The sequence below is a fragment of the Pygoscelis adeliae genome, unplaced genomic scaffold (genome assembly GCF_000699105.1).
Source record: "Pygoscelis adeliae isolate BGI_AS28 unplaced genomic scaffold, ASM69910v1 Scaffold1, whole genome shotgun sequence".
Classification (NCBI taxonomy): Eukaryota; Metazoa; Chordata; class Aves; order Sphenisciformes; family Spheniscidae; genus Pygoscelis; species Pygoscelis adeliae.
The window spans coordinates 6,232,013-6,253,331 of NW_008824051.1; the positions used below are offsets into that span (position 1 = coordinate 6,232,013).

The 21,319-nt window shown below is 35.9% G+C and overlaps 1 protein-coding gene across 1 annotated transcript in view; it reads left to right on the forward strand.

Annotated features, from left to right (window-relative positions):
* The window catches only part of RAB3GAP2 (RAB3 GTPase activating protein subunit 2 (non-catalytic)), a 110,512-nt gene that overhangs the window by 85,770 nt on the left and 3,423 nt on the right, over positions 1 to 21,319 (forward strand). The window contains exons 17-34 of the mRNA XM_009333709.1: positions 1,428 to 1,644; positions 1,971 to 2,114; positions 2,370 to 2,452; positions 3,000 to 3,064; positions 3,494 to 3,584; positions 5,756 to 5,883; positions 6,610 to 6,823; positions 8,309 to 8,406; positions 9,264 to 9,369; positions 10,403 to 10,563; positions 12,065 to 12,281; positions 12,651 to 12,824; positions 12,953 to 13,059; positions 14,266 to 14,332; positions 15,088 to 15,158; positions 19,545 to 19,580; positions 20,163 to 20,237; positions 20,482 to 20,700. Coding sequence (XP_009331984.1) covers positions 1,428 to 1,644; positions 1,971 to 2,114; positions 2,370 to 2,452; positions 3,000 to 3,064; positions 3,494 to 3,584; positions 5,756 to 5,883; positions 6,610 to 6,823; positions 8,309 to 8,406; positions 9,264 to 9,369; positions 10,403 to 10,563; positions 12,065 to 12,281; positions 12,651 to 12,824; positions 12,953 to 13,059; positions 14,266 to 14,332; positions 15,088 to 15,158; positions 19,545 to 19,580; positions 20,163 to 20,237; positions 20,482 to 20,700 — 2,273 coding nt within the window. The remainder of the gene's footprint in view (positions 1 to 1,427; positions 1,645 to 1,970; positions 2,115 to 2,369; positions 2,453 to 2,999; positions 3,065 to 3,493; positions 3,585 to 5,755; positions 5,884 to 6,609; positions 6,824 to 8,308; positions 8,407 to 9,263; positions 9,370 to 10,402; positions 10,564 to 12,064; positions 12,282 to 12,650; positions 12,825 to 12,952; positions 13,060 to 14,265; positions 14,333 to 15,087; positions 15,159 to 19,544; positions 19,581 to 20,162; positions 20,238 to 20,481; positions 20,701 to 21,319) is intronic.

A 21,319-nucleotide genomic window follows, 5' to 3' on the forward strand; every position in this document is an offset into this window, starting at 1 on the left:
GCGTTAGTGCTTTTCTCAAAGATTCTTTCTCTTGATAAGCTCTAGTATCTTCTTTAATTCTGCTGAGAACAGAAACAGAAGCTTGAAAAATCAGTAAGGAGACACACCACTTGTTAGATTCTTATTTCATCATGGTGACTGCGCAAGAAGGGAGTGTTCAGTCTCTTCTAAACTGAGGGCTTTTTGGAAAAAATAAAAGCAGATGTTAGGGATAATTACAATTTCAGAGCTTAACGTTACAACAACTTTTATATTTTTTTCCTATAGAATTAAAATTTTGCAGCTTTTTAGGAGATGAAAGATAAGTTTTAAAAACAGATAGAAAATATCTAGCTCTTATCTCTCGCTCCCACACTACCAGTTCAGAAGATTAGTGGTCATGAATATAGTAGTTACTTTAGCGACACACTAACAGTGTAACAGCTAGAGTAATCATGTTTCCCCTGTGTGTTCTCCTCTCATATTCTGAAGCATATTAGCTATAACATGTGCTTTCTGATATCTTGGACTTTTTTTTCTTCATTACTGAGAGCTTCATATTATCGAGGAAGTACTGTTAGAGTCCTAAGCTTTATTTGATAGTCAGACACATATTTACAATTTGCCAGCCTTTCCCCAGTGAGGCTGTTGAGAAGTGAAATAGCATTGGTTTTTTGTTTGTGGTTTTTTTTTAAGCAAAGCTGTCTGCTGAATGAAATCTTTTGGATCGTACCTTTTCTCATTAATTGAGCTGTGAATACTTTTCAACCTTCTTGGTATAATATATCTTTTTATAAACTTTTTTTATACATTAGTATTTCACTTGTGGTTTGGAGTCTTCATTTGTACTTGCTAAACCATTACACAGTTTAGTGGTGTCATCAGAGCATTTCTGCCTTTTTTGTTTAGGAAGATTTTGAGAGAAAGTATTTGCGTTACGCAGAGAGAGAGGGGGAAGATGAGTATTTTTATTGGGTTTACTAAAAATTGCATTTTAATGATGAAAACACATGAATAAAAACTTACATATCCTATTTAATAAGTTATGAAATATCCTTCCTTAAATCTTTTTCTGTTGTTTTGAAATGTGAGAAATCTGGACACTTACTACAGAACTTTCTTCTCCGAGAAGCTTTTACATCGGTGTAATGTCCAGAGTACAGACCTGATGAGTTTTGGGGGTTTTGTGGCTTCTCCCAGAAGAACTTGTTCCTCCCCAGAGCTTTGCAGGAGGCTGCATTTGGCTCTGAGGAGTCTTCTGGTGTGCCCTGCTCTGAGTCAATGGACCACAGTTCTTGACAGGAGTCTGGCCACTGGCCAGAGTTGCACAGTTTGAAACAAATTTTAAGACAGCTTGCTGCTGGAATAGTACTTTAAGTGGGTGGTGATGTGTACTAATCATGTATTAATTTCTGTACCCTAATGCACTTCTGTCTCCTCTTACAAAGGATACCGTGATGCAGAAGTTGGTTGGATACAGACTGTAGAGGACCTTCATGAGAGGGAAACGGAGAAGATGGATTTTTCTCCTTTTGGAAATGCACAAGGTCCAAGCAGAGTGGCTCAGTTCCTTGTGATCTATGCTCCAAGGAGAGGCATTCTGGAAGTATGGAGCACGCAGCAAGGGCCTCGGGTTGGAGCCTTCAATGTGGGGAAATATTGTAGGTAAGAAACAGTTAGCAGGTAGGCATATTGGCTGTGCTGCTGCAGTAAAGTGATATGTGGATACGCCGGTGGTAAAAGTAGAAAGTGCTGGCAGGTGCTTTTTGCCTTGCCCACAGTGTTTCTGCTGGATGCAGCCTTTTGTTATTGTTTTACAGAAGGGGATTTTGTCATGTTTCGTCACTCTACAGTCTTCCTGGTAAACACATTTAGCAGTTGTTAAACCTTAGCTTTATAAAATTTGTCATCTTTTTACTCAGTGTGTGGAAAGAGAAGGTTGCTAATTTTGTTCTTCACTGTAAAGGCCGTGGGTTTTTTTTTTGTTTCAGATTGTTGTATCCTGGTTATAAAATAATGGGTCTAAACAATGTGACCAGTCAGGGATGGCAGCCCCAGACTTACCAGATATGCCTTGTTGATCCAGTCTCTGGAAGTGTAAAAACTGTCCATGTACCTTTCCATTTAGCACTGAGGTAAGGACTTTCTGTGCTCTGTATAACCAGATGAATTTCATTATTGTTTTTGGAAACAATGTTTTATTTAGAGGGAGCAATTCTGGTGTTCCTTCTCAAGCTGAATAGTACTGTGGTAACAGCCTTATTGGTTTGTATGCATTAACTTGATTTTTATTAATGTGATGTTACCTTAAAGTAGCATGATTAATTTTTTTTTCTGAATCATTCACTTTAGTTCTTTTCACTCATACAATTAAAATTATTTCCCTTCAGTGATAAAAAGAGTGAGCGAGCAAAGGATATGCATCTAGTGAAGAAGTTAAATGCTTTACTCAAAGCTAAAACCTCAGATCCAGGTAGGTTCTCTTGTATAATTTCTTAAGATTGTATGTTATCAAATGGTACTTGTATTTTTTTGTCCTGTAAGCGTACAAACAAGGTATGATTGTGGTGCATTCTGACAGCTGTGTGTGCTATGAATTATGATCTTTAAGTAGCTTGGTTTTTTTATAAGATACCAGATTAAATTTCTCTCATACAAGGACCCAGTATAAGCCTTGTCTGCCATGTAAATCTTAACTAAATTCTACTTTGAGTGCTTGCATAAAACATGGTCTATTTGCAACCCATTACGCTATGTAATGGAATTCAGCATTTGCCTCTAGATACCCTTCTTCCTGTAAGTAATATATATTACTTACAAAAGACAGATTTGGAGTAAGAGATGCCACTGAGCTGTTACTTTGTTTCATTTTCCCCAAGCTTGTTTTGGCAACTTTTGTGATAGTGTCTTCATCTCTATAGCATGAACCCATGTGCATCTTAACTGTGGTATGGGTTGACTTGCTTTTCAGAATGCATTTGAGAAATATAAATTGAAGTCATGATTGTCTTTGTTTGCAGATTTGATTGAAGCTGAAGCAAAGGAATTAATACTTGATATCAAATACCCTGCTACAAAGAAACAGGTGAATATTTAGAGGCCAGTATACTTTAATATTAGAAAAAAAAATAGTGTTATCAGATTAGAGTGCTAAATCTTTTAAATCTTTCAAAATATGTTATTTTTTCCTAGAGTTACTTGAAGCAAACAATTGAGCTATTCTGGGTGTGTGTGTTGTTTTTTGTTGTGTGTTGTTTTTGTTTTGTTTTTTTTACAACATACTGACTGGAATTAATTTTGACTTGTGACTTCCCCAAGGCATCTCCCATGATAAAAGTCAAAATAATAAACAGAGAGCAGACCTTTCTATAGGATCAAATTATGCCACAGGTATATGTGAAGACAAAATACAGATGAAAAATCATTGTCAAAGTTGTGCTTTGTTGGCTTACCTTATATATTTTTACAGTAAAATTAAGTAAATGTTTAATTCTGTTGAACGTCTGCTTAACAGGCTCTGGAAAGTATATTGACAAGTGAACGTGTGCCACTTTCATCTCTCACAAACATCACTCAGACATTAATGGATAATTTAAAAAAACAGGGTAGGTGGATATTTATTTTGCAAATATGGAGAGGCATTTGCACTTTGTCTGCAGTGCTGTTAAGACTATTGTAGAACTATTCTGTTCCACAGGGAGACCAGACCTGGTCTGCTTAGTTTTGCTGCTAGATACCACAGGATGTTGCTTCTACATTTTTTTTTTTTAATGCAGACTGCAAATAGCTCGCTAGTAAGTATGCTTTGCTATGCCTGCTATGTGCCTGGTAACTTGTGATTATATTCAAAAAGAAAAAAAAGTCAACAACTGGGCTGGGTACTTGCATCTGGTAAAAGCTTCCTTCAGAAAGAAGCTTTCACAGACTTTTGCCTGTAGAAGTTTTAGTTTGTTCTCTCTCTTCAAGGAAGGCAGTAAGGATATGGCACTTTGGATCTGTGAACTTTAATGTCTTATCACTGAGAATCTGAGCCTTGGCCAGATGCCTAGTATCTTTTCTTGGAAAACTTTGCTGAAGTTACATTTCATGTGTTTTACTAGAGATTTCAGAGCCAAGGTCAGGAAATTTCATTACCCATTCAAAATTTTGTTGCTGAAAGTCTGCAAGATTGTTTCTTTGAAATGATACACTTGGATCTTTCTAAACTGGGAGAACCTTCTTTGTGCTTGAGGTGACCCAATTTTGGAGACCCAGCTGGGTATTGAGGAATAGAGTGGAGAAGCATGTGCCTGCCACTTCCTTTGCACGTGTTGGGACTTCTCAGCTATAGAAGTCTGCTTTTTTTTTTTTCTCTGGATTCATTTCAGCTTGTTAGAAGATGAGGCTTTAGCAATAAGAGTCAGGAAATCCCTACCACTGTTGTGTGGAAGTTCTGAATAAACCATTTGTCAATTAGAAATGCTGTGTCCCTTGTCCTACCTCAGTGAGAACGTGACAAGTTTTCGTAGTTTCAAAGCCTTGAGAGGAAATCTATCTTTCACTTTATCAGCGGGGTTTTTTTTTTTTTTTTACCATTTTCTTGAAGTAGATAGAGGAGATTGAGAGCTTCACACGTGCAGTTCCCTACGTAATTTTATTCTGGCATTCTAAATCACCAGCATTAACCATTTCTATTAGAACTCCTAAAAAACCAAAGAAAAATGGAGACGTGCCCTTTTACACTGAAGAGAGATTGACCGAACTGTATACTTACTGAGGTCTCTTTGTTTGAGTGTGTATTTTCATCATTAATCTCTTATTGTCATACATAACATTATTTCCTCACAGTCACAATAAAGAACAAACTTGGCTGATGTTCCAGCCTTCTAATTTCAGAAGGGTAGTGGCATATCCTTCCACTTGTGCTTAGTAGGTAAAATATAATGTGAAGCAGGTGCTGGGCTCTGTGAATGCTGTGGTTGCAAAGAAAAGGTCAAGTGACTGTGCAGCAAGCTCTGTGCCTTTCTGTGGTTTTTTTTTGGTAGGATTTTTAATAGCAATGTATCAAGTGTTTAAGGGTTTGTAGGGAGAAAATAATGTTTACAATATATCATCAGGTGAAGATGATATATTCAGAGATATCTTCTATAGAAAGGTCCTTTTAGGATCTCTGTAAAATGCTTTCTTTTAAAACAAATAAGTTGGATTAGAGATTTTTTTTTCAACATTTTGTTGGTGTTAGCTTCCTATATTCTGATTGCTTTAATTGTTACTGAAATTTGAATGTCAATAGGTACATGAAATTTCTGAGACTAAGATTGTAGAAATACAAAAGGCAGTGTCTTGCAGAGATGAAATTGAATTCATATTGGTAGATATCAAGCTCTATTCTGATGCAAGGAATATGCTTAAAATATTGGCATAATGAATAAAAGATTATAGTTTGGTATTTAATTCTTGATAAAAGAAAATATGTTTGAGACTTAGTGTATTGCAATTTTCGGCAGTCTCTGGTTTGGCCTTAAACCAGGAAAAGACAATAGATTTGTCATTTGTTGTCAACCTCCTTCTGTTTAAAAACGAGCCTGATATCTTTCTCTAATACTTCTCATAAAAATAATTTTGTTTTATACTGCCGTGAATTAAATATCATTGCAAGCAGCAGTGCATCAAAAAATTGCACTGAGAGACATAAGTCCTCCAGTTCTAATAAAGGAGGAGTTTAACGCAGCTGCGAAGTATGTTTCACTATTCCAGGCGATATATCAAGTTCAAATACAGTATTATTTCTCCTCAGAGCTTGAGTGTGTGGATGAAGGACTACTGCAGTTCTGCGCAAACAAGTTAAAGCTGTTACATCTTTATGAACTAGTTAGCAAACTAAATTCCCAAAGCATACAGAAAGACATTCCACCCTCAGATAACGTGAGTAAATTCAAAATTCACTTGTCTTATAGAATCAAGTGATGAATTGAGCATAAATATATGTTTTTCAAGGCTTCGGATAAAATAAGTAGGTAAGCAAGTTACCTGTTCTTGTGGCCTGGAACTTTTAATAAAGTAATTGTTTTATAATGCCTTTTTTTTCCCCGAGTACAAATGCCTAGTAAAGAATATTAGGTAGATTAATTAGCAGTCACATAAGGTTAAGACAGAAGTGAAAATAGAACCAGGATCTCCTGATTTCAGTCCTTTATCCAAAGTACATAAAATATTCTTAACTTTGTTTAGTTTTTGAGGGGTATTTTGGGACCAGTAGAAATTACAAATTGTGATATTTGCTTGTGTAGCATCGTAATTTGGCTTGCTTTTGATATCATTTATAAAAATGCTTATACATTTATAAAAGCCGTATGGAGTGGTGTTATATGGGCTTGTTTGCTTGTTGGGTGATTGTTACACTATGAGCAGGATCTAAATATGGGAAATGTATCTGAAGTCCTTAAAAATGAAGCTAGACAAGATCTTCATTTGAGCTATATGAATAAGTGAGATTATTCAATCATTTTGGCCCTTTTTAAAGACATTTTTAATGTTCAAAACAAAATATTTTGACTCTTCTGACTTTTGTTTTAGGCTTTACTGTGTTTTGAAAAACATCCATTTGCATTAGTCTTGTGATGTGCGATTTTTCGGGCCTTTGTTTTTAAGGACTTGGCTAAACTGCTTCGCCTGGAAGAAAAAGATTTTCACAGGCTCCAAACTTTACTGGAGAACTACAAGAAGGAAAATACCCAAACTACCGTTCAGTTTGCTGATGAGAAGTATGATGTATTGTCTGTGAAAACGTTCTTAGAGTATTTGGAGTATGAAAAGGATGTGATTAATGTGAAAAATATGGAAGATGGAGAATATGTGGCTTTAGGTAAGAGCTACTGAACTGTTTGTCAAATTATTTAAAGACTGATTATAATCTAAGATGGTATAAATATTTTAGCCTTAATCTGGGGGCCTTAACAAGCTGGCTTGCCTTGAAGTATTATGTGACAGTGCTAGTTCCAGACTCTTGCTTTAGCCATAGGATGTGTCTTTCTACCTAGATGGATATTAATACAAGTTAACCACATCTGTGGATATAACTACCCTAAAGCCATGTTATCACTGTTCGTTTGTTTATTAACGCCACTAAGTTGGACAGTGGTAACTAGGTACTTTACAGAGCAGCTGCATCCTGCTGTGTTTTGTGGTCACAGCACTTCAAGAGTTCACTTAATGACAGGACTGACTTTAGCCTCAGAGATGGGGAGCTGACCACAGGCAGCACAGGACCATTAGGTGAGGGAGTAAGGACCCCTCATTTGTGGAGTTGAGGAGATTTTGGACAATGTTGATCTGAAATATTATGGATGGGGAAAGTGTCTGAGGTGTCTGTTGGGGTGTGGGAAGGGGTTACTGTCTGTAGTTTGCTTTAGTTTTCAAATCTGTTCCAGACTGTCCTTGAGGGGCTCTTGGGAAATAACTAGTGGAAGCAGCTTGAGTTAAATCTGTCTCAAAGGCACTGTCTTTCCAGATGACTTCTTTTCTGGGGAAATTTTGGTGCTAACACAGAATTCTGTGCACAGGTGTTGTATGGTGTTCACTTTGTAGCCTCCTGCTTCTTTTGGCTTTAATGGTCAGACTGAGAGGAATTGGGATTGAAAAATTAGGCAGAAGAGCTTGGATTTCATCTGTATGAAGATCAAAGGCTGTTTCTAAGTAATCTTAGAATTTGCATTTTCTCTACCATAACGCTATACTTGGTTTTAAGAACTGGGGTAGAAGTACTCTTCTCCCCACCCCTTTGGACAGGGATCACCAGTAACTTATTAGGGTGTTCAGCGGTAAACAAATATAATTGAAACATGAATGTCATGCTAAGCAGTTTAGATGGTTTCTTGAAGATCTTGTTTTTCCAATTTTCCTCTGCCTTACAGGGACACTCACACTTTTTGTAGTGCTGGTAAGGTATGAATTAGGTAATTGGTTTTTTAATTGCTTGAAGTACCACTAGTTTGCTATATAAGATACAGCATGCTGCCACACAGTTATGGGTTACGCCATGCACAAACTTCTCTGACACTTCAAGCCATTCTTTGAATTGAACAAAATGTATAATCCAAGCAGTACGATAACCTTTGTTTTGTTATGAATCCATTTTCCATATGACTCCTGTAGTGGTAGGAACACTTATGTCCTTTGTAATGAACCTTCTTCTCCGCTAAGGGTAAACTGTCAGGGTATCCTGGATGTAACTTAGTCCTTTGTATTGCACTCAGTAGGACCTGATCAATAGATGATCTTTCCTGTAAGTGTAAGAGGAGAGGCTGTGGCTTTAGATGTTGTTCATAATGTCAACTAACTTTTGCTTCAGGCAGCTTTTTCTTCTGGAAGTGTTTGTGTGGGGAGAGTTCCACAGAGGAAATGTGTCATGCATTGGAATCAGCAGGGTTTAGCCCTCAAATCTTATTGGTAAGATATTTATTACATACTTCAAAACTTTGATTTAGTATTTTGAAAACAAAATATCGGAAGGAAAAATTCTGAATGTTGACCTTTGGATTAATGCTTTATTCAGGCTGTGTTCGACACCCCCACATTCAGTTCTCTGGGTGCTGATATTTATATTCCCCACTTAAGAGATGTCAAAGAAACAAAAAAAAAGAGAAGAAAATCTTCTAGTAGAAAATGTGGGTATTCTAGTGAGAATGTGTAGAGTATGCATTTAGGACTACAAGAAGATTTGCTGAAGACTTCTACAAAGAAGCAAAAATTATGAGAATAGTTAATTTCGGGTACTGACACATTTGTTATAATTCCTTTTTGCAAGCAAGGAATTTTAAAAAGAATTAAAATTAAATTTTTCAGAATAGCTAGTAGTGTTCAATCAGTCATCTTTGTCTTTCATCTGCATGTAATTTTAGTCTTTTGCTACTTTTCTTCCATCTACTACATAATGATGGAAATACCTATTTCAGTATTACATGTCTGTGTGAAGATTTTCAGCTGTAATATTAATAACTACTAATGTTTACCAAGTTGTGATTGCTAACGTACTGATATTAGCTGGCTGTGCCTTCAAAAGAGGGTGTTTTCTAAGACAGCTTTCTAAATGAAAGATACAGATTGTATTGTTTCATTTCAAAGTCTGTCATAGGGTGCCTTATGCAATATATTTTTAACTTTCTATGTTAATATAATAAGGGTTCATGGATATAACATTTCTGCTCCATGACACAAAATTTGTTTGAGAAAGCGTTTGCATTAGGTGTATTGCAATATTAGAGTTTCATTCTGTTGCTTTTATTCCATATTCTCTTTTTTTACAGTCACTCCTTCTCAGTTTATGGCTTTCCAAGGAAAAAGATATTCTAGACAAACCAGATTCTGTCAGTTGCCTTCACACTATGCTGTCACTTCTGAGCAAAATGAAAGGTGAAATGTGCATTTGGAACACTTAAACACATCTGATATTAATTATTATTAGAAATTTGCTACTCTGACTCACCTATATTATCACTTAGTTACACACACATACACACACCTTCCTGTCACAAATGTGTAACAGAGCTAAATGCTGCATGTTGATGAACTAACTAAAAATACCATCAAAATCTGAAGGGTGTCACAATTAAAGGCCACCTTCATGCTGTGCAGTTTCACCCTCCGCTAAGTTGACATAACTCCTGTTTGGCACCAGAAAGTGGCTGTCCAGCTCCCCTTCCTCCCTTTTTTTGGGTGTTATAGTTCTGCCCCTCTCCCTTGTGCTGACTGGCTCTCAGAACTCTGAGTTGCTTTAATTCATTGAGGCACCGTTATTCTAGCAGCATTTGTATATTGAACATCTCTGTAACTTGAGGGGTACTCTAGAAAGTCAACTTGCCATTATTTGAGGTAAGTTGTGTAATGAATAAATACTGATTCTCCTACCTCACACAGCGCTGCTATGGATATGTCTGTGCCAGGTTCCCTTATGCCTGGTTCACCATAGGGCACCATTACCAGCTTGAAACTGGAAGCATGAATGAGCTACTGCTGCTGTCTGAATGAATAAATTCTGCTTGAACGCGAGGTAGCCTGCAGAGAGCCAGCTTGAGTGGATTGAATACATGTGGCATCTTGAAATCGCAAAAGAAGCTGTCTGCATTGTGAAGTGTCACTTTGTAATATTCCTTAAGTCTAGTAAGCATGCAGCAGCTTTTACTACCTAGTGATTTAGATCTGGTGCCTGTTTCCTACAAATGAAACTTGGAGAACAAGTAATTCCTGTTCCGCTCTTTATTTTAAATTTGAGTTATAATCTAGAAATTATATGCTACGTATCTAGAAGAGGATAATGTAGAGTAATTGGAAATTGCTCCTCGTGTAAGCTGTATTAATAAGTGATGCTTTCAGGGCTGGTTGCTGCTTTACTAGCGCTAATACCCAGTGACCCAAGCTGAGTTTCCTTCTCTCCCTTTCGCGACAGTTGCTATAGATGAGTCATGGGACACTCAGTCAGTTTCCCCCTGGTGGCAGCAAATGCGTACAGCTTGTGTTCAGTCTGAAAATAATGCAGCTGCCTTGTTATCGGCTCACGTTGGACATTCTGTAACTGCACAGATAATTGACAGTGTGACAGAGAAAAAGGTAAGTCATCTCGGACCTCCCCCTTTTATTTTATTTCTGTATCAGTTCCATGCAAATTGCTGTCTTTGTAATGAAATAACATCCTTGGCATTAATTTGTCGTCATTCTGATGTGGGCACAAGCATGCCATCCTGGAAGCCTGAAAACTTGTATTTGAATTTGAGGAATATTATGCTGAGGTGAATGAATGATATATCAGAATTGTTTGCTGAACATACTTAAATTGTGATGGGAACTGTACAGTGAGTTTTTCTCTTAATAGCAGATGATGTTGGCAAACTTAAAGCCTATGCAGTTTCCACATAAATTTGAGAGGTTCACTGAACTTTGAATGGTAAACCTGTTTTAATGCAGTTTTGATTTTTTTTTTTAATAGATTGGTGAATTTGTTTTAGCCCTTACGTTACTGTGTTTTACTTCTTAAGGTGATGGGTGGTTGGTTTTTTGGCAATAAGTATCTTTTCACAAAGTTGCGATTAACACTGAAACTCCACACAGCATTGCCACTCAAAATGGAGGAAGTTATTACATTCCTAAATAGCACTAGGTATATTTGTATTTTACAACTTGCCTTAACAGATTAGATGGGGCTTAAGTGATGTTCAGTCTTGTAAATAGACTGCCTTATAAATTATAACTCGATATTACTGGGAAGTGTTTTAGTATTTTTGCACATTCACTTTAACTATTGTAATTCTGTATATTAAAATTGTTAGTGTTGCCCAAATAGGAATGTTGGTAGGTTGCAACATATTATGCTTTACCCATATGCTCTCTCCTTTGTCACCTTCTGTTCTGCTCTTAAAAGAATAAAGCAACAGCTTTATTTCCCTCAAAACTTCCCTTCCATAAAGCCATTTGTCTTTCCCCCCTTTTTTTTTCCTCCCATCCTTTGGCTTAAAGCCTAAAACTGTTAATGGCCAGGCTTCTGAGAACCCTGGAGTTTGCCGTCTTGGTGCACAAAGCTAAAAATCGGATCTGCACCCTACTGGAAAGATTCTTGGGCTTCCTGGCAGAGCGTTTGCCGATAAACATGAGAATTATTAAAATAATGCACAGAACTGTGATGTGGTGTGATCCAGTGTATCTGGGTGCATGATATATATTTTTTAATGTGGTAGGAAATTGAAATGTAGGTGGATTAATCATACCTGTAGGGAATGTGTATATAGTGGAGGACTTAGAATTAAACCTTTTTGAAGGGAGTGTAACTCACTTTTCAACTAAAGATGAACTTTAAAATGGGACTACAAGATGACCTTTCAGGTCCTTTTATTTCCTTATGGTTTTTGTTTAGGAATCCGTGCATCTTGTGAGCAGTGTGGGATATTAATTGATGTTTGTATGATAGTTAATGTACATATCTTGAGCTAAATTATTATTTAAAATGCACTAGCTTTTAGGATATAGCTTTTCATTTTAATACTATGCTTTTTTTTTTTTAGACAAAACTGTGCTACTTTAAGTGAACAGACCTAAAACAGTTCATATGTTCTGTTAGTTTTCCCAAATAATTGTAGGTTCAGACACGGAATCCTGGGAAGCACTTTCCCTTGATACTGAATATTGGAAACTTTTGCTGAAGCAGCTAGAGGATTGTCTGATACTTCAAACACTACTGCATAGCAGAGTGAGCAAAAGGACAAAAAGAGTTTCATCACTCCAGACTGAGCCTTTGGGCAGGCTTTCTGTAAAGAAATTGCTTGAAGCTGGAAAAGGTACCTTTTTTTTTTTCCTCCTGGAAAGATGGTCTATTGTCTTTCTAATAGACTTCTGAGCCATCCTTACCTTAACTTATGATATACATTGCATTGGAAATTGTTCTGCTGGTTACTTTTCTTAATTTAAAAACCAATGCAAACCATGTAGAAGAGCATTTTAAAATTTTAAGATTACTACTGTAAAGACTGCATTGTAAACCTCTAATCAGTTGATTAGGAAGTTTTCTAATTGGCAAAGTTAACCTTATGTAATTAACGGTATTAGTTAAAACTCCTATCGCTTCTCTTGTCCTTTGATTCTGAACCATAAATCTTCTGGGATACATTGACTATACCTCATAATTTTATTTTTTTTTAATGTCCTAGGAGGTATTGCTGACACTGTAGCGAAGTGGGTTTTTAAGCAAGGCTTCAGTCCTCTTGTACTGAATTTGGCCCAACACAAAACCAATATAGATAGTACTGAAGAATCTGTAGAAATGTGTGCTAATATCTTTCTTGAGGAACCAGAAGCAGATGCAGGCTTGGAAACAATCCTAGGTAAGAAAATAACATGGATTTTTCAAATTCTGAATGTCTGCAGAGATGTTTTAGTTGCTACTGTGTGAAGTAGGAGAAATTATAGTGGGAAGAGGTCTGTCTTGTAACTTCAGATTTTCTTTTTCTAGAGCTGCTGCAACTAGCATATCAGCAATTTCCATGTAGTCTTGAAGTGGATGTACTCCATGCACACTGCTGTTGGGAATGTGTAGTGCAGTGGAATAAGGACCCAGAGGTAAAAGAACTTCATTTGTGGGGAGTAATGGTTAAGACCAACTCAAGAGAAGCAGTTTCACAAGTTTGAAATAGTTCATAAAAACTCTTGTTAAGACGACTGACTTTGAAAGCATGCTAGTTAAAATTTTTCTGTGATAAGTGGCAAGAACAAATTGAATTGAGAAAATGAATGCAGGTCCTGAGGCTGAATGGCACCTCACAAAGACAGGACTGTGTTTCTAAGCTATCAGAGTCTCAAAACTGGAAGTGTGGAAACTGGATTCAAATAAGCAGCATGAGGAAAGGTTTTGACTGTATTTTGTGCAAGTTCAAAACAGTTTAAGTACTGCAAAATAGTGATGAACCTTTCTTCTGTTCTAGATATGCTAAAACAGATCACAGAATACTGAATGTGTTAGACTAGAATCCATTCCCTTTAAAGAGGAAAGAGACTCCTTGAATATTCTTAGATTCCCTGGCCACTGCTGGGAATTGTCATAGGAGAAGGAAAAAAAAAAAATAGTGATGAACCTTTCTTCTGTTCTAGATATGCTAAAACAGATCACAGAATACTGAATGTGTTAGACTAGAATCCATTCCCTTTAAAGAGGAAAGAGACTCCTTGAATATTCTTAGATTCCCTGGCCACTGCTGGGAATTGTCATAGGAGAAGGAAAAAAAAAAATATTCTTTTTTCCACTGCTCTATAGCTTCTCTAATATTGGAAAAATGTTGTCCTAAGTTCAGATGATATTAAAATTGAAATTAGCACTCCTTATATCTGTGCAACATAACACCTTGCTATAGGACAGGTTCCTTTGAGATTGTTAAAAACTTACTCCATCATAACGAAAGGGAGTAAAAATTGATCTTTTTAGCACAAATGGATTTTGTATTTGAAAAATGACTGTAGTCAGTGGAGGGAGGTACCTTTCAGCAAAGAGTATGTGAGCAGTACATATACTAAAACAAAGCCCTGGAAATAGTGCTGAAATCGCAATGTGAATCATGATTACAGAAACATACATGCAGGTGGCAAAAGTATGTTTGTCAGATAGTAGCAGAGGAGATTGCAATGTCAGAATAACTTACAAGCTTTTTAACTGTCAAAAAAGAGTAGCTTTAAAATAACCTACCTGGGCCCTTTAAGAATCAGTAGTTTACATTTAAAACAAGTTTTGAATAATGTAGTAACTTGTTCTTTTACTTTTTTGTTTTACATAAGGAAGCATGTTTTCTCATTAGGTCTATAGATCATCTAAGATGCATCATTAATGCTCACGTTCAGCATGGTAAGTATGAAGCTATTATTAAAAATGATCTTTGAAATTGTAAAACAACAGAATAAATGGCTTTGTTGACTAGTATAAATGTATGCAGTTCGTAGTAGTGATGGCCATTTTTGTCTAAAAAACCAAAAACCCAAACAACCCTAAAACTTTCTGCTGACATTCAAGTTTTTGTTTTTCATGTGAAAACTGAGTTTCCGTCAGAATGGTGAAAATAAGCTGGTTAGATAAAGTGAATGTGTTTAACTAAAAACATTTAAAAATAAAATTGCTTTGAAACTGTTTTTTTTATTTGTATTTAAGTAGTGGCACATGCTTCTTGCAGTCAATTACTTTTCATGCATTTCATGCATTTCTTGATCCTCTGTTTTAGTGAATGTGATGACAACTGTCTTTTTTTTGTAGACTATTTATGTATGCAAATAAGGTGCACTCTGCCTAAAGCACTAGACTGAAACCTGCATGCTTACCACCAAAGTTTCTGTGTACCTACAATGTTTAACCCAGTCTGCTTAATATAATAATTTTAACGAATGATTCATTGCACTTCTGACTGTATTTGATCACCAAGGTAGTCTCCTCCTGAGAAATCTGAAATCTAAAGTCCAAGTATAAAGCAGTGGGGATAACCCCCAATTCCTTTTTGTTTCATTCACCACCTTTTTTTAAATTCCCCACCTGTTAAAGGAACTTTGGCCCATGGCTTTTCACTCCATACTTGTAAGATCCTGGAGTTCACAAGTTTGTGATTGTTCTAGGTATCGCTCTGATGATGTGGAATACATTCATAGTAAAAAGGCTTTCTTCTGCTACGTATCTAATGGACAAGGTGAGTACAGTATTGTGACAGTATTTTTGAGGCGACTTTTTATTATTAACTGAAAAGTGAAACTAGTATTTTTAAACCATCCTTTTTTTGGTTTGTTTTTTTTTTTTTAAAGTTTGGAATATTTTTGATTTAAGCATCAAAAAACCCCTGCTTATTTGGTTTATTACATAGCTAACTTTTGGAATTGAAGGAATGTATATTTTAAAATATCAAATCCATGGAACGATCAACGATAGGCAGCTTTAAGTACATAAAAACTCTTGTTAAGACGACTGACTTTGAAAGCATGCTAGTTAAAATTTTTCTGTGATAAGTGGCAAGAACAAATTGAATTGAGAAAATGAATGCAGGTCCTGAGGCTGAATGGCACCTCACAAAGACAGGACTGTGTTTCTAAGCTATCAGAGTCTCAAAACTGGAAGTGTGGAAACTGGATTCAAATAAGCAGCATGAGGAAAGGTTTTGACTGTATTTTGTGCAAGTTCAAAACAGTTTAAGTACTGCAAAATAGTGATGAACCTTTCTTCTGTTCTAGATATGCTAAAACAGATCACAGAATACTGAATGTGTTAGACTAGAATCCATTCCCTTTAAAGAGGAAAGAGACTCCTTGAATATTCTTGATTCCCTGGCCACTGCTGGGAATTGTCATAGGAGAAGGAAAAAAAAAATATTCTTTTTTCCACTGCTCTATAGCTTCTCTAATATTGGAAAATGTTGTCCTAAGTTCAGATGATATTAAAATTGAAATTAGCACTCCTTATATCTGTGCAACATAACACCTTGCTATAGGACAGGTTCCTTTGAGATTGTTAAAAACTTACTCCATCATAACGAAAGGGAGGAAAAATTAATCTTTTTAGCACAAATGGATTTTGTATTTGAAAAACGACTGTAGTCAGTGGTAAAATTGAAATTAGCACTCCTTATATCTGTGCAACATAACACCTTGCTATAGGACAGGTTCCTTTGAGATTGTTAAAAACTTACTCCATCATAACGAAAGGGAGGAAAAATTAATCTTTTTAGCACAAATGGATTTTGTATTTGAAAAACGACTGTAGTCAGTGGAGGGAGGTACCTTTCAGCAAAGAGTATGTGAGCAGTACATATACTAAAACAAAGCCCTGGAAATAGTGCTGAAATCGCAATGTGAATCATGATTACAGAAACATACATGCAGGTGGCAAAAGTATGTTTGTCAGATAGTAGCAGAGGAGATTGCAATGTCAGAATAACTTACAAGCTTTTTAACTGTCAGAAAAGAGTAGCTTTAAAATAACCTACCTGGGCCCTTTAAGAATCAGTAGTTTACATTTAAAACAAGTTTTGAATAATGTAGTAACTTGTTCTTTTACTTTTTTGTTTTACATAAGGAAGCATGTTTTCTCATTAGGTCTATAGATCATCTAAGATGCATCATTAATGCTCACGTTCAGCATGGTAAGTATGAAGCTATTATTAAAAATGATCTTTGAAATTGTAAAACAACAGAATAAATGGCTTTGTTGACTAGTATAAATGTATGCAGTTCGTAGTAGTGATGGCCATTTTTGTCTAAAAAACCAAAAACCCAAACAACCCTAAAACTTTCTGCTGACATTCAAGTTTTTGTTTTTCATGTGAAAACTGAGTTTCCGTCAGAATGGTGAAAATAAGCTGGTTAGATAAAGTGAATGTGTTTAACTAAAAACATTTAAAAATAAAATTGCTTTGAAACTGTTTTTTTTATTTGTATTTAAGTAGTGGCACATGCTTCTTGCAGTCAATTACTTTTCATGCATTTCATGCATTTCTTGATCCTCTGTTTTAGTGAATGTGATGACAACTGTCTTTTTTTTGTAGACTATTTATGTATGCAAATAAGGTGCACTCTGCCTAAAGCACTAGACTGAAACCTGCATGCTTACCACCAAAGTTTCTGTGTACCTACAATGTTTAACCCAGTCTGCTTAATATAATAATTTTAACGAATGATTCATTGCACTTCTGACTGTATTTGATCACCAAGGTAGTCTCCTCCTGAGAAATCTGAAATCTAAAGTCCAAGTATAAAGCAGTGGGGATAACCCCCAATTCCTTTTTGTTTCATTCACCACCTTTTTTTAAATTCCCCACCTGTTAAAGGAACTTTGGCCCATGGCTTTTCACTCCATACTTGTAAGATCCTGGAGTTTACAAGTTTGTGATTGTTCTAGGTATCGCTCTGATGATGTGGAATACATTCATAGTAAAAAGGCTTTCTTCTGCTACGTATCTAATGGACAAGGTGAGTACAGTATTGTGACAGTATTTTTGAGGCGACTTTTTATTATTAACTGAAAAGTGAAACTAGTATTTTTAAACCATCCTTTTTTTGGTTTGTTTTTTTTTTTTTAAAGTTTGGAATATTTTTGATTTAAGCATCAAAAAACCCCTGCTTATTTGGTTTATTACATAGCTAACTTTTGGAATTGAAGGAATGTATATTTTAAAATATCAAATCCATGGAACGATCAACGATAGGCAGCTTTAAGTAATAGCTGATCAGCACTGGCTGATGTGTGCTGAAGACTTACGTGCAGTGTTAGCTTGTAGTTGCTAAATAAAATATTTGTGAAACATTTTGAAACTATATATATGTGCGTATATAAAATTTTAAGTTAGAAAACAATAAATAACTTAAAGTATTTTCTCTGTGCCTGTTCCCTGGTAAGTTATTGCCATGAAACTTTCAGGTTCCCACAAGCAGCAGCTTTTCCTAATGTTGTGGTCCAAGTTTTGCAAAATGCAGAACGTTCTGTGGATGTTGTCGAGCATTTTTTAACCATCGCTGCCATTGTAAATCAGCTTCTGTCCTAGTATGCAGCTTGTTTGCCATGAGTTTTAGCAGTCTCTTGTCCCTGCTAAACTTCAATTTTTTTCATACTTATAAATATGCAGTGGATCTGTTTACTGGAAGACAATTCTGTTTAGGACTGGAAGACAGTTTAGGAAGAGTACTGCCAGTAAGTGATAGATCTGTTTAAATTGCGTAAGGGGAATCTGCCTATTGGTTTGCCGGCTGTAGAGCAGCAGCTAAGTGTTTTCCAGCATAAAAGTCCAGATGCAAAGAGAGAAGTGTTGATGGTGATTTAAAAACAAAAAAACGCAAACAAAAACCAACATAAAACCCACAAGAATTTGCTGTCTCATCTTCTTTTTTCCTTCTCCTCTGCTCCTCTCATTTCCTGCTTTTGCTTTTTGTTTAGCTCTGTAACAATTGGAGAATATAATCTTCCTTGTTCCTTTCAGCACATAGGCTCACTTGTATACAGGTGTAGTAGGTGTTTCTTCTGCAAAAACTCTTTTCCAGTTTTTCTGCATACCTTTATGTAAGTCCACCATCATTACTTCTGCCTAGATTAACACCCGCAGGAGAAGAGATAAAGGTTTTTATTTGCTAACTGTTTTTGCACACATCTGTTACCTCAGACAAATACCATGTAGTAACAAATGTTGCTAACTTTTAATAGTTATTTATGTATGTTTGAAAGCTGGGAATTAGTCCTCAGGGTTTGTGTTATAGAAGCAGTAGCACAACTGATCTCTCACCAACTTCAGAAAAATACAGTTTCCAAATCTGTTGGCACTTAATTGGTCCCAAAATTGACAGCTGAAAGTTGTCTTGAATTCAGACTTCGAAACAGCATGATGGATCACTTGAATTCGAGTTTAATAATCCCATAATTTAGGACCCTGGAATCTCACTTCAGCTGTTGTTTAGACTCTGCCATGATGTTGTAATCACTACTTACTTTTTTTGTGCTATGGAAGAGAGAACTTCCAGTGATGTGTATGTGCTTCATCATGTGCAGCATGTGACTCAACTTGTAGAAATTGGACCTCATAGTAATGTTCCTAAACAGGATATGATTGAGGTGTCTCTTCTGAAGAATTCAGATAGGCAAAGCATGGAAACCATGTAATAACTTTCTTATTAGACCTTCTCCATCTCCATGAATATGCTGGAGCATTCACTCTTCCTTTCCTCTTCCCTTGTTCCCCAGTGTTTGTTTCTAATATCATGCTTGGTATTGTAGCTCTAGTTCTGTATTGTAGAAATCACTGGGAATTTTTTAGCTGCCTTTGAGATTTGAATGAGGAGCTTGGGGTCTTATTTCTCATCCTAGGCTTCTAAGAAGGATGAACTAAATATGGGCATCAGTGATGTTCATTTCTGAGTTGTATGATCTGTATCAATCCTTTGTTGAAAGCAAGCTGTGCAATGTGTTGCATTATGTAGCTGTAACGAACTATTTCCTCATTTTGTGTTAGGAAAATAGTAATAAAAAGTTAAAATATGGGGTAACAGGTACCTTATGATGAAAATTATTTAATTGTGCTGAAATATTTTTTTTAAAACAGGTTGGAAAAGCTCCAAAGGACAGATTATGCAGACGGGCAAGTAATACTACTTTTGTCTAAATGGGAAGAAATAAATAAAAATGCCTTAATTTTAATACTAGTTTGTGATTTATTTTTGAGAGTTTCAGAAAAATTCAAAATGCAGCCCTAGAGAAAATGTTATGAATTTTAAGCAATGTAAATTAATCTTTATCTGACAAAGCAAATTAGAACAGTAGTATGACTTCAAATATTATAGAGGGTAGACTTGAGACTATAACATGACAAATTACTATTATTTTTCATGCGTAATTTCATTAGCTAAAACTTTTTTGGAGGACAACTGATATGCTCAGAAAATGAAATTTACTAGATGTGATTACTTGAGGAATTCAGTCTTCTTTAGAGATACAGTATTGTAAATGGCTACATTTAGCTTTATTCCTATTTTTTTCCCTGTTATTTCTAATTCTTTGTTGTACTTCAGTGAATATTTGTTTACCTTTAAATGTAATAGGTTAATAAACTGAGCTGAACGATGTGTTTTATGTCAACAACTGTCTTCTCAAACATTCAGCGCTAATAAAAGCCCATTTCAATTCCAGTTGAAACAATTTAAATCATACTGTTTGTTAACAGGACGTAGGTATGGGTGACACGGCAATGACAGCTTTTCTTGGTTGCTGTTCAGATCTTCTGCAAACATTGCTAGAGGTAAACTTTTATTTTTCCCATAGAAAGTAAGGAGCTAATTGATTCAAATTTAATTTTAAAGAATATGGTTATACTAATTTCTGTACCATTCAGTTCAGACAAATATTAATGAACTTCCAGACAATATGAAATTTTCTTTTTAATTTCACTGCAGAGAACTTGTGATTAAAGCCGTGTCTTTTGCATAGAAGGCCAATACAGATGACACTTGGTGTGTGACTACTGTTCTGTGTTGCTCTGGCAGGCTGATGTTAGTAGCGATGAAATGCAGGCCCCCGTCTTAGACACTGAAGATGCTTGGGTGTCGGTAGAAGGACCAGTATCGATAGTAGAACTAGCCCTTGAGCAGAAACGCATTCACTACCCACTTGTCGAACACCAGTTTGTGTTATGTACTACCCTGTACGCCATCATGAGGTTTTCTCTGAAGAGTGTGAAGCCTCTTTCGCTGTTTGATAGCAAGGTATGTCTTTTGAAAGCATACATCTTCGCATTGCTATCCTTCCTCTTGGTATCTATAATATATGCTAGCTTTCACTCTTTAAACAGTTCGTGCATAATTTTATGAAAAACATTTAGTCCACTGTGGTGCAGTAATGAAGTTGTCACCAGAATTCAGGCTGAGACCCAAACTTGGTGCTTTTCCTTATGAATAAAAGATTTGTAGTGACCGCAGGTGCATGAAAGTCAGCTCCTTAATAATTAGCTGGCCTAAAAATACTGCATGGTAAGAACACTGGATGACAGGTTTTTCTAGTTCCTTTGAGAAAACATAAATATTTAAGGTCAGAAATGTTATATTAGTGTCACTGTTGTATCCATTATTGTTGATGATTAGTCCAGAATTCTGAGCATCTCAAAGAGAATAAACAGCTTGTCATTTAAGGCATATAAACCACTTAAAAAAAAAAAAAAAAGTCACTGCATTTAAAATGTAGTATATCTCCAGTCAGCAATCAAAGCTTGACCCTGATACAAAGCAGGTACCACAAATTGAGCTTTTCTCCTCCTAGCTTTACCACACTACAATTCTAAAAAAATTTAGAATTGTAATTCTAAATTCTACGCAAAGTACTGTTGTA